The 12983-nt window shown below is 39.2% G+C and overlaps 1 protein-coding gene across 1 annotated transcript; it reads left to right on the top strand.

The window, feature by feature from the left end:
* The first annotated feature begins 1987 nt into the window (after nt 1–1987).
* Nucleotides 1988–5663, top strand: uncx (UNC homeobox). The gene is made up of 3 exons (XM_067616278.1): nt 1988–2648; nt 3192–3367; nt 4283–5663. Exons 1-3 carry the CDS (start codon nt 2390–2392, stop codon nt 5312–5314), a joined length of 1467 nt encoding a protein of 488 aa, XP_067472379.1. The 5' UTR covers nt 1988–2389; the 3' UTR covers nt 5315–5663.
* Nucleotides 5664–12983: the final 7320 nt, after the last annotated feature.

Genomic DNA, 12983 nt, shown 5'->3' with positions numbered 1-12983 from the left:
TCCAGGCTTCAGTGTGTGTTCCTGGTCTTGCTATCTTTCAATCACTGTTAAGAAGAATAATCTCTAATAGAGGGGGAGGAAAGGCTGTTTTATCATCTAAACTGTGCTTGAGGTGAAGCGGTTAGAACTGGTTAAGCCTTGAGGTGAAAACAGTCACACCAGTGAAATATCAAATGGCAGCAAATGTAATAAAGTATTCATGTTAAGTTGTTTTAGAAAGGGCAAGTTGTTTTCCACAATATTCTTTGGAAATCCAAGCACTTTACATTTCAGGCTTATATATGTCTATATATTCATATGTTTGTAAAATGACATAAAATTTACTCTGTGCATAGTATTTATTATTGTATCTGTCATGATTTCTCAGCCTCCACCATCATTTGTCCTGGAATTTATCTCTTTGGATGGAAGTTAATCAATTAGTCTATATATAGGCTACACCCTGTGCTCTTATTGATTTGGATCAACAATACATAAATGCAGTAAAATGATGTGTCCTGAGACTCTGATGCTACAACAAAAGAGTCACAATGAAAGAAAAAAAAAACATATTATTATTATTATTTTTTCCCCTCTGAACAGCTGCCAACAGGGCCAGTTGTAAAAAGGTAACAAGGCAGGGCAACAGCGCGACTGAATGCTGGCCTTGTTCGCCTTATTATCGGGTTAATTAAAGCTAGAATCTGACAATGTCACCCGGTTGTAGAAAAACGGATTTAAATGCAATGTCTCTGGAGACTGTGTCAAGGGCTGCTTTTCATTGAGCTCCTGTGTGCGCCAGAGTTGGGGACAGCCTATGTACGCTTGGAATTGACGAAAAGCAATTATTGAATTTTAGATGTTCAAAAAAAGAAATGAATGGGGAGGAATTATTCATAAGATCTTGTCCGTGTGCGTTAAAATTAAAGTTAAAATACAAAGAGGAACGCTTCAAAGACAACCCCACTGCTGCTGCCAAAAAAAAAAAAAAAAAAAAAAAAAAAAAAGGAAGATGGATAAATAGGCGAGATCATTTCTGAGGAGTTCATTAAAATGTAAGGCTACACATTGAAATACAGAGGGTTGTTATTTGGGCTTGGGGGTCAAGTGACGAGCGGATTATATACTTCCTCATAATAATATTAATTAAACAATTTGCATGCTAATAGGGTAACAATTATCGCAGCTTCTGTTGAGAGATTCAGGTTATTACAACATGCCAATCCGGGTGCCAAGGGTCAGGGAATGAGTGGGGTGCGAAATTTCAACTCTGATTAACATTATGACAGCGCCAGACTTGGGATAAATAAAGTCGAATTAATTATTTGAAAACCTAATGAGCAGATAGGATTTAGGCTAGTCACATATTGAGTGCAGGGGTTGCACAAGTGGAGGAGCTTTCCAATGTTGTGCACTGACAAGACATGTTGTGAATGTCATGTAATGTACATATGGGTATTTTGTTTCTATCTAATTGTCCCTGGTGTTTTAACAGTTGAAACCTTCCTTTATCTGGTCATATATTTTGTTCATAACAGCCTTCGTCTTGTAACAGTAAAATATTATAGTTTCACCTTCGCTTTTTTGTGCCTTCAGCAATATCTCAGCTCCCCCTTTAAACGCACCCATATTTCAACAACCGCCCTATTTGTTTTACGCCCTGTGAACCTGCCTGTTTGTAAAGGTTTAATGTATTTAAATGATGATCCATAACTAACATAGGGGGGGAGGGGGTTATCTTGAGTCAGTGGTTTCCCAAAGTAGTGTCGTACACTCTGAAGAAGATCGCAAGGAAAAAATATTAGTTTAATTACATTTATTATCAATTTTCAATATGTAACGACGACATGTTTGGATCAGCTTTCACTTTTCCTGTGGCAACTCATATCTGAAAATGCAATCAAATAATACCAGAAAATAAAAACCTAAGAAAAAAATCCTAATATGATCAATCTGGAGGTCTAATGTGGTCTAATTCGCATCTATTAGCAGCGAACAAAAAGTCCGGGAGCCTCTGGCCTAACCTATCCGCCTGTAGCCTTTTCTTCCCGGGATTCAGTGAGCCCTTCCTCTCGGTGGGTCCCCCGTGTAGTTGCGATGTAGTTCTTATCAAAGCACTCCTGTCTTGTTGTGACAGCTCTGATATTGTTTATTGAGGTGGATGTCAGCTTTAATTAGCAATCGATACGGGGAGCGTTTGCAGAGCGCGTCTCTGACGTCAGAGTCCATTACCGCTTCTCATTGGGTCTCATATTCCCACAGCCTGGGCTAATTATTGGGAGGTTCATGTGGATAAAGTACAGCTCAGCCCTCCCTTCACATCATGTCCCCTACTCGTTGGCCACACTCACTGCATGCTTTTTAAATTCCCATCACCGGCCTCCAGACGTCGTTTCCTTTTGCCTGCGGGATGATGGACAGCAGGATACTGGATCCACCTCACGCCCAGTTCGGAGGCTCTCTCGGCGGGATGGTGGGCTTCCCGTACCATCTGGGCCACCATCACGTTTACGAATTAGCCGGGCATCAACTTCAATCTGCGTCCGCGGTTCCTTTCTCAATAGACGGATTACTAAATGGTTCCTGCACGGCTTCAGTGGGTAATTCCAACCCCCTCTTGTCTTCGGGCTGCGGGATGAATGGAGATAATCAGCAGTACAAACTGACAGGTAAGCCACATTATGCTGCACAATAACCTCTCCTCAAGGTTGGCCGATTGCACAGAGACAAAAACAGAAAGAAACAAAGACAGGATGTTGCGATACAAGTTATCCTCTTCGTGTTTTAAAGGGCAAGACAAACCTCTCTCTCTCTCCCACACACACACACACAAATATACACAAACACGCACGCAGGCAGGCAGAGGAGTATTCATCGCCTTCCCTCTTCATTTCCATCATCGAAAGCTGCAGATGCACACAAGCAAAAACAATGTTCCTGTCAGTCAGTAAATACTAGAGAGAGGAAATGCTCGTGTTAACATGTGAAGCTTTCTGTCTGATTTGAACGGAGCTGCAGGCTGTATGTGTGCATTACTGCAAAATGTCAAATGCTCTCACCCTCTTCAGCTCTAAAGTTGGCAAAATTATAACCCAATGCATGAAACCTATCTTCTTAAAATGATGTTAAAATGTGGTAATTTACAAAAAAAGAAAAAAAAAAAGAAAGAATAATTTACCCTTTGTTTACATTTGTTCTCATTCTGCTGTCAGACTCGGGGGACCCAGACAAAGATAGCCCTGGTTGCAAGAGACGAAGAACTCGCACAAATTTCACTGGTTGGCAGCTGGAGGAATTAGAAAAGGCTTTTAATGAGAGCCACTATCCCGATGTGTTCATGAGGGAGGCATTGGCTCTACGGTTGGACTTGATAGAATCAAGGGTTCAGGTAAACATCTATTCTGTTCCTCTATTTTTTTTTCTATTTCTTTAGTTGTAATTTTACATATGTCTGTGCGTTTTTATCCCCTTGTTTATGTTATTATTGTTATTGTATTCATGACAAAGACTCAGTGTTTCAACTTTATGCTCCAAGCTGAAAAAAATGTAGAATAAAACCTCAAGGAGCATAGGGCAATTTGGGGTCATGATGTGTATTTATTAATATTAAAAAAAAAAAAAAAAACAACTAAAAAAAATTAAAAGCAGGCTAGTCAGTGTAGATGTGTAGTGTCTGACCTTTCATGGCTTATATTAGTCGAATAAATCAATTTTAATTACACCTTTATTTAAAAAAATTAAGCTTTTAATGCCGGTTGATATTTTGTCTTCAATTTATTTTCAACAATTAATTTTGTCATAAATCATGACTTTAAATTTGCCAAATATATTGACAGTGCTGGATAAACAAAGACTAAAATATTCTTGTCCACAATCTCGATTGCATAAATAAAAATATCGACCTGTTTTACTGCTATTAGGCAATTTTTATTGATAACTCATAGTGGAAGCTGTGATACTTTACTAAGTTTAATTGTAGAGGTTACCTCGAAAAAAAAGTTAATTATTAAGACTTGTAAACTTGACCTTTACCTTAATTATTGTGTAAAACCAAAACCTCTTTTGTTAGGCTTCATCCCAACTTTTTGCAGCCTTTTCTTTGCACAGACTGGTTTGTAATCATGGGCCTAATTAAAGGCCTGCGTATAAAACAGCAAGAGCAAGATGTAACTTCACTATTTGTTTAATTACCATATTGTTAAGACGTCGATAACTTTAGGTCTAATTAATCCCCCACCCCCACCCCCCCTGCAGTGACAGTGCACATTACACACCTTTCACTATTTTGTTTTTTTCTCTGCAGGTATGGTTTCAGAATCGCAGAGCCAAATGGAGGAAAAAGGAAAACACAAAGAAAGGTCCAGGTCGACCTGCACACAACGCCCACCCCACCACCTGCAGCGGGGAGCCCATGGACCCCGAGGAGATCGCCCGGAGAGAGCTGGACCGGCTAGAGAAGAAGAAACGAAAGCAGGAGCGCCGGCTGCTCAAGTCCCAGAACAGGCTCTCTTCTTCGGATTTATTTCACACCCCGGGATCAGACAGCGACAGCGGGACGTCGCATGTGACCGACAGTGACCACAACACGGGCCCGCCTTATGACACTGTGGGGGGAAACCAATCCAGTTGCGACCAATCACCTCACCCTCTCCAGTCCCAAAATCAGAACCAAAGACACTTGGACCGGGATGCTGGCGGATCCGAGCTGGACTCGCCCGACGCCAGCCACCGGTCAAGCCTGTGCTCCAACAACAACAGAGCCTCCAGCCTGCAGAAACTCAACCCTTTTAGCGTCGAGAGCCTCCTTTCGGACTCCAGACCGAGACGCAACCCCGCGGCCTTACCCTCCTCTCGGCCTTTGATAGGGAAAGGACACTTCCTACTGTATCCCATCACACAGCCGCTTGGATTCATTGTTCCTCAAACTGCTCTGAAGACAACAACAGCAACAAACTCTGACAGTGGCGCTGACAACCCGGCGGAGAGAAACCAGCCCGGTGTCCGCTGCAGCTTCTCTGCGAGCTCTGCGGGATGTAGGAGCAGCTCGCCGGACTGTGCAGACGCCACACAAAAGGGACAGGTGGGATCAAAGGAAAAGACCAGTTCACCGCACACCAGCCCGTCCAGGGCCGCCTTTACCAGTGGCAAAAGTACTCACACCTCTGTTATTTGCAGCGATTCGACTTTCGCCCACGAACACGGTCCACAAGTCATTAAGCCTGTCGATGCAGACAGAAAAGATCATTTAGAGAGCAAGGACAACCCAGAGTCTGTCCTCAGTGACAGTCCAGCAGACACAAAGACAGACCCTAAAGAAGATGTCGACATGGAATAAATCCTCCGGGGGTAAAAAAAACAAACAAACAAACAAAACAAAACAAAAAAAGAAAGAAAGCAGAAACTGATATAGCCTCTAAACGACACCTTTCATTAGGCCAAAGCTTAACGAGAAACTACATCTTTGCATCTAATCTTCTAGATTTTCCCCACTCTGCTGATAGTTTGACAATGGTGTGCTCTCTCTCTCTCTCTCTTTCTCCCTCTCTCTCTCTCTCTCTCTATCTCTCTCTCTCTCTCTGCGAGCGTATGTGTGTGTGAGTCAGGAGTCTCAAGATATCCTTTTAATGTGTGATAACTTGTCAAAAAAACAAAAAACAAAACACAAGACCAACAAAAATCCTCAAGAGCTGTAAAAAGGTATTATACTATTTATATATGTAAGGTTTTTCTTAAATAAATCTATTGTATACAAGCACCTCAAACCGTGTGAGACCTTAAATAGCAGCACATACAGTGCAGGACTACAGTACAGTAGGAAGGGCTTTCTTAAGAAATCTCATGTTGTACTTTGTATATTGCCTTAACAAATTTATTCATCTATAAGCCCCCACTGAAATGAGGTTACGAGCCTGAGGCGAAAAGGACCCGCTCGACTCCTGCAGAGTTTTGATATGAAAGTAATTATTTTCCCGGTGGCTACTGCAGGGGGATTCAGTTTATTTTAGCTCAAAGGGGGTTATAATACATTACCAATTTCTAGTGATATGAAATCACATAAACTTCCAAGAATAATAGAATTAGCATGAAAAGGCCTGGGTGTCAAATTGAAATAGGAAAATAATAGCCCCGGCAGCTGGGAGTGTGTGTGTTTGTGCATATTGGATAGGAGATGGGGATTCGTGGGGAGGCATTTTCATGAGCTTTTTTTTTTCTCCCCCTCTTCTTCTTCTTCTCTCTTTCTCCACTTTGTCAGGGCCCCTTGTAGCAGGGCTATATTAAGATAGATGTTCGATGATATCCCTCATTGTTCTGTCGCTTTACATTGATGTTTTCTGTGTTATCAGCCTATTGATCATGCGTCGGCTGTAATAGGACGGGCTGAGGCAAACGTGCCTATTTACAATAGCAGAACACATTTGTTCTAATAGGGTTGGTGGTCCCCGGGGAAGCCATGCAGGATCTAGGACATCTGCTCCCTTTTGCTATATTAGCAGTGTTGACCACAATATCAAGGCGACCCAAGGAAGAAATGTCGAGGCTGTGGGGCGTGTAATAACATAAGGAAATAAGACAAAACAAAAACATCCAATCCAGATATATGTATGTAGAGCTGATCATACCCCCTTTTTAAAAAAAAAAAAAAAAAAAAAAAAAAAAAAAATCCACAAGCCCTTTAGTGTTCCTCTTTGGGTCTTGATTTGCAAATAAATTGAAAATAATCAGAGGGGTGAGCTTTACGTCTGAGCCGGCGCAAATGAATTTCTGAGCCAGTGTCCCTTTCAAAATATTTACATAAATTTCAACCCATGCAGCTGTTTGCTCTAGGAAGCAATGTCTTATTAGGTTGGTGGGGGCAGGGGCAGACGCAGCCAACATGGCACACAGAGTGAACATGCAGAAGATTAGGGCCTGCATGAGCTGTGGGTTAGAGGTGTCTGCATGGTGCTTATAGTGCTGAGATTATATCCCTTATTGTACTTTGTGGTGCTTTTTTCCTATTTATCAATTTATTTTATCCTCCATGATATCATTATAAGTTTTCGATAATATTCTATTCACCAGTGAGGTTACATTGACCTTTTTAATCCCCAATGATTATATTGAAATTTGTAGTTTTTCAGTGTTATCATACATTTTATTATGAGGTTACAATAGCCTAAATGTTTCCATTATTAAATTGGGGTCATTCTGACACAATTTAAGACAAAAAAAAATGGCTCATAGGTTGTCAATTCTTTAAAAATACAGAGATGCAATGTTTATTTTATAAATTGTGGGATAACCGGGGACAATTTGGAATAAGATCGGTGTGTATTTTTCCCTGTTACTCTTAGGCTATTTGGGACGTATGCCCAGTTCATCTATAATTCATTAGCACACTGAATAGGAGTATCGCTGGCTGCACATTGGTGGCCTTAAGGTGAAATTAGCGATTTGCTTAAGTAGTTAAGCTTTTCTTGCCTGAGAGCTGCACGCTGCATGATTCAAGACAAACTATCAATCGATATGCCCAGGCAGCCTCCAGGAGATGTGTCGTCCATGAATCATACTTTATGAATTCAATTTATACCCGGAGAAATTTTCAATTTGAACGCCGGATCATTATGGGAGAGTGTAAATTGTTTTTGCTCTATTATGCATCGGACGCCATCATTTTTCTTTCTAATTACGGAGGTGTCAGGTCGGGCTGTCATGCAGACGCTGATTTTCAATTTAACTGATCATCATGCATTCATTTTCCCATTTGATAAATCTGCTATCTCGAAGCTTCTCCATGCCTGGAATGCTAAAAGAGAGGCACAGATTGGCAAAGTAATAGGGGCCTGTATGCGGCAATAAGTGCAGATCAGGCAGCTAATTTAGCACCTCCTGGTATTTCCATTTCCATTTCTCATTTCCAACTCTCAAAGGAGGAAAAGCAGCCCAAAGGCAGAAAGCTGGTAGGCTTTTCACTATCGGAGAAAGACAGAGAAAAAAATCTACCAAAACGGCTTGTTTTCAACCACACATTTCCTAAATTAGGATATCAAGCTTAATTAAGGCTAATAGAGTTTTCTCAGTATGTGTTAGTTTTATTTAATAGAAACAAATTTGCACAATTAATTATGGCCAGGATATTAAGAGTCTCATTTGTAACATTCGAGCTGCAGCCTAAATCAGCGTCTTCAGAAATAAGCCTCTCATTTCCAAGCCAAATGACTAACCAAATGTTTTTATACCAGCTTCCATCACAGAAATCCCGTCGGTTTATTTTCCCACATCATACTCAAGCAAATTAAGTCAGATATGACACAAATTGATCTCCTTTAACTGCGCCGGCTGACTAAAATAAATGTAGATTTGTGCCATTTACTGTTTTATGCAAAACTTATGCGTGTTAAATTTTAGATTTCCTAACTTTATGTAACACTTTACACAACATAAAAATGAATATTTTCTCTTTGGTTATCATGTAGAGTATCAATGAGAGCTATGGCACTATTGCTCGACCCACACACCTCTCATGATAGCCTATAAATTAATGAATTTTATAATAACTGTGACAGGGAAGGATTTTATAAGTTTCATGCTCAAATCAACTCAAATGGACAACCTGTGTTCTCGCCACAAATCCGCCTGTCTGTACAGGCTCTTCTTGTGCGCTTTGTGTTGCTGCATGAGATCTTAGGCTCTGAAGGCTCAGTTTGGATAAGAAAGAACCGTGTCCCTTTTAAAAGGATCCTCCATAAAATAAAATGGCACTTGACATTTGGCTTCTCCTGCAGCAACTCTGCCATGCCTTTTAGGATTATTTTACATCTCATACTCATTAATGCGCCGGTGGATTTAATCATTCTTATCTTTCCTGTGCATACCTGGGATAAGCCTGAAATTACCATCTGCATTGATTTCTGGACGATCCTTAAAATAATTTTAGTTATCTCGGGATATTTCGCGAAAAATCCCCCCCTAATCAAAATTTAGTTCATAACACTTGAACATTCGCACATCAGGGTTTTTTTTTGTGAAATGTTACTGCGAAAACAACATAACTCAAATTGAGGCGTTTTTTTTAAGATTAAATAAAATGTGCAAAGGCTACATATGATTATAATGACCCTGAGACCCATTTAACCACATGCACTTTGACTTACAGTCTGACTTTTTGTCCTGAAAAAACTCTTGTCCCACACCACAGCTAAATTCACAATATTAAAGCCATATTTTACTTGTAAAAGTGAATAAAACTAGGCTCTAAATGTCACTTCTACTGCTGCCACCAAACATCATAACTCCTCTGGTATTTTTATTTTTTAAAGTAAAGCCTGATCTTTGTGTACTGGGTAAATATATATCTCCAAGACTTATGAAAATAATTTGAAATAGATATTCTTTAAAATTACATGGCTAGACAGTGGATTTTTATTTTTTTATTTAAAGAAAAGCATGATTCTTCTTTATGAAGTGTTGTTCTGCCTATAGCTGAGGGGTTAAGGGTAGAAGAGTATTTTTCTTTGTATCAGAGTTAATGCTACAGTGACATACAATGCCAATTGTCATGACAGTACAGCTCAGCTTTCTGATAAATAATGCATCTATATTACCTTCCACAAAAAAGTACTAGGAATAAATATCACTTTATATAGCAAAAAAAGGGCATTTAACATTCAGAACATGAAGCCTGGAATTATTAACCACACAGAGCAGTGCATCTCACTGTAGAAAGAAATAAAAATTATTCACTTTAAACAACACATTCTGTATAATTATAGGGAGTAACATTTGCAGAAGTGCAAACATCCAAACTTGCTTGAGAGGCAGATACCCGTTGTTAGTAGTTATATCACACCATTTTTCTTGTTTAACATACAGTATGTTTTGTTTATCCCACATTATAAAGGGATTGGCATAGAGTACAAAACAGAAACTTTAATATAAAAGTTTTAGAACCACTGCCAGAACAATACATATGAAAAAATATAAAGTAATATGTCTCTCAGCGACCAATCAAACAGTTAAAATGATCTTTTTACTGAGAAGTTACACAAGGAGACGCGCAATGGCACAGTCACGTTCTGCATTCCTTAGTGCAATAACACACAATTTCCCTCTTCCTTTTAAAAAAATATCTTTCTCATTAAATATTGCACATTTCTGCATTATGCTGGCTCCATATTGTCTCGGAATAGCTGTAGGGAAGGATTAGATATGAGACTCCTCTTCATAATAAGAGCAAGTGCATCCTTTGATAATGATGTAGAGAGGTGACAGGAGTCTTTTCAAAACGGTCACACCTGTTGCTATCTGTCTGGCCTCATTATCTAATGTGAAGTCGTATTGTGCTTTTTGGATTACACAACCTAACAATTCATAGTGTGACAAAGAAAATATTAGAAAAAGCAGGTAATGTGTAGAATAAATGTCTCGGCAACTAGCGGACATGTTTGCACATTAGTTTTAAAGCAAATTAACTGACACCTCGTTGTCTTTGAGTATACTCAAAAAGGTTTATTTCTACTTGAGAGCTTCTTTCTTCCAAAAGGTCAAGCTGAAGCCATTATGTTTCACGGTGTTTGTTGTGATGGGATGTATTAGAGCAACCACATACTAATACACTGTCCATTTGTCCATTCAAAGGCATCACAAAGCCTTGGCAGACCATATAAATGTAGTTCAGCAATCCGTGACTTTGAGGAACATTTCAACGGCACTTTTCTCATTTTTTCTCAGATCTATGTAATGAATACAAAAGTAAACCAAATACATAAGCCCACTTTGAAATGTAATTCTGCGCATGGTGAGTCCAGAGGTGAGTCATGTACAGTGGTATTCCCATTGTAGGCTGTAGCTTAAAGGCATAGTTTAGGTTTTGAACATTCAATGGTATGAGTTACTGTGCTGTACTGGTGTTGATGAATGGATATTCACACATCTTCCAGCCAGCCGCCAGACAAAAATGAGCAGCACCAAATGGGCCGAGGAAACAGAAACAATTTAAGCCACCGTAACTTTCATAAACTAACTAGGCTGCTCACTTTTGTCCAGCATAATAAGCATTAGCTTACAGCATACAGATTAATTCCTTTTGAATGGCATGATATGGTCTTCCTAAGAGAAAACAATAGCATTAGTGCTACAGGTCTACGCTATTTTAATTAGAAATGAACAGAAATGGTATTGCCATAAAGATTTACATTATTTCAAAACCATAATGCTGTTCACCCATTAGTTATGTGAATAATAACGTTTTTCATTTATGTATAAAATGTTGATATTGATTCAAATTACAAGATGTTGTATTGCAATATAGCTATAAATATATTTTTCTACATATATCTCTTTACATACCAATAATCACCTTCTCTGTGTTCAAAACAATTTAACAATTTAAATAGACATATTTGGAGCCTTGGCTGGCCTATTCAGTTTGAATATAATCCATTATAAAACATCAGTATGCCCTGTCAGTCCAAATACTACATTACATTTTTTTTTAATTTGTTGGTACATGCCATAGTTTGGCTTCTTTCCTCACATTAGTAATGATATGTCAAAAGGGATTACAAGAGGAACAGGTAGGTACAGTGGGAACTACCAGTGGATGGATCAAGATCTCTTGATGTACAAATGCAGCTGTTCTAAATTACCAAAATATGCTTTAAGAGAGAAACAAAATACAGCCAAATATTAGATAAAATGCTAACATTGGACATTTCCAACAATGTTCACTGTCAGCATAAATTCATGCAGAAAATAACTTAAAAATATTCACTGTCACTGTTTTTTGTTCTTTGTCTTACATTATCTGTTCATGTTGCTAAAGCATGGTCAAGCAATGGTTAAATTTAGGCAAATCTCTCATTGTCATCATGGTCAAATGCTGAGCCGGGACACAAATGCTGCAAATGCAAGCATTTTGTATGTCCATCCACCTCTCCAACCTCCACAACCCTACTTCCTGGAATGGCATTAATGTTGCATTATATACATTTGGATGACATTTTTAAGTGGCAAGGTTGCGGATCGCTAGAAACCCGTGACTTGCAAAGCATCACAGAAACAACACATCATAAGACTTTCTACATCATGAGGCAGCACATAGTCACCAGACCCTCCATGTGCCACTGGCTAAGCCAAAGCAAGGCTGCCAGTTAGGAGTGGCTTTAGTTTAATGAGGACAAGAAAGCAATTCTTAAACCAGGAGGGAAGTGTGACACTGACAGAAAACTCCAGGCAATACATTTACATTTACATTTTGTCATTAGGCAGATGCTTTTATCCAAAGTGACTTATAAGCCAGGCAAGACAATCAATCGTTAGAGGACGGTGACTCTGAAAGAGCCGTGGAACAAACTCTCAAGAAGCTGGCCAGGTACAATGGGAAAGAATGCTAGACAGACGGTTTGATTTTTTAAACATTTTCTTAATTTTAATATATAAAGTAAGAAACAACAGGAAGTAGACAAGTGTATAAGAAATACCATAAGCAACAAGAAAGAAGTGCAACAGTAAAAAAAAGGTTAAGGTTAAGAAGGTCAAATGTTGAGGTGTTCATGGAAGCTGAGTTTTTAGGCATTTCTTGAATGCACCAAGGAAGTCAGCAGACCATATAGGGCTGGGTAGCTCACTCCAGCATCGTGGAACCACAAATGAGAAGAATCCATTTAGCAGCCTTGGTGCTAAAGGGTTTGGTACAAATAGAGGAGTGACTGACCATAACCTCTGTGTGATGAACAGTGACTAAGATTTGCCAGCCAGGGTTTCTACCTTTCACAAGGGTAGTGTTTCCAGACATGTTTGGAGCAAGATTAGGGTAAAGACTTACAGTACCAGTCAAAAGTTTGGACACATTTAGCATAATGAGAAAATGTGTCCAAACTTTTGACTGGTACTGTATATCTATAGAGCAAAGCCTTGCTCAACAAATTATGGTTAACAGTGATAAATTAGCCTTGTTTCCTGACAAAAATGGGTTCCTAATTCTATATTCCTTGAATTGCTGCCTGCAGATGGATGTTCAAACC

Source organism: Thunnus thynnus, chromosome 17 (genome assembly GCF_963924715.1).
Source record: "Thunnus thynnus chromosome 17, fThuThy2.1, whole genome shotgun sequence".
Taxonomy (NCBI): Eukaryota; Metazoa; Chordata; class Actinopteri; order Scombriformes; family Scombridae; genus Thunnus; species Thunnus thynnus.
The sequence above is the reverse complement of the archived record's forward strand: the minus strand, read 5'-3'. Positions and strand labels throughout refer to the sequence as shown.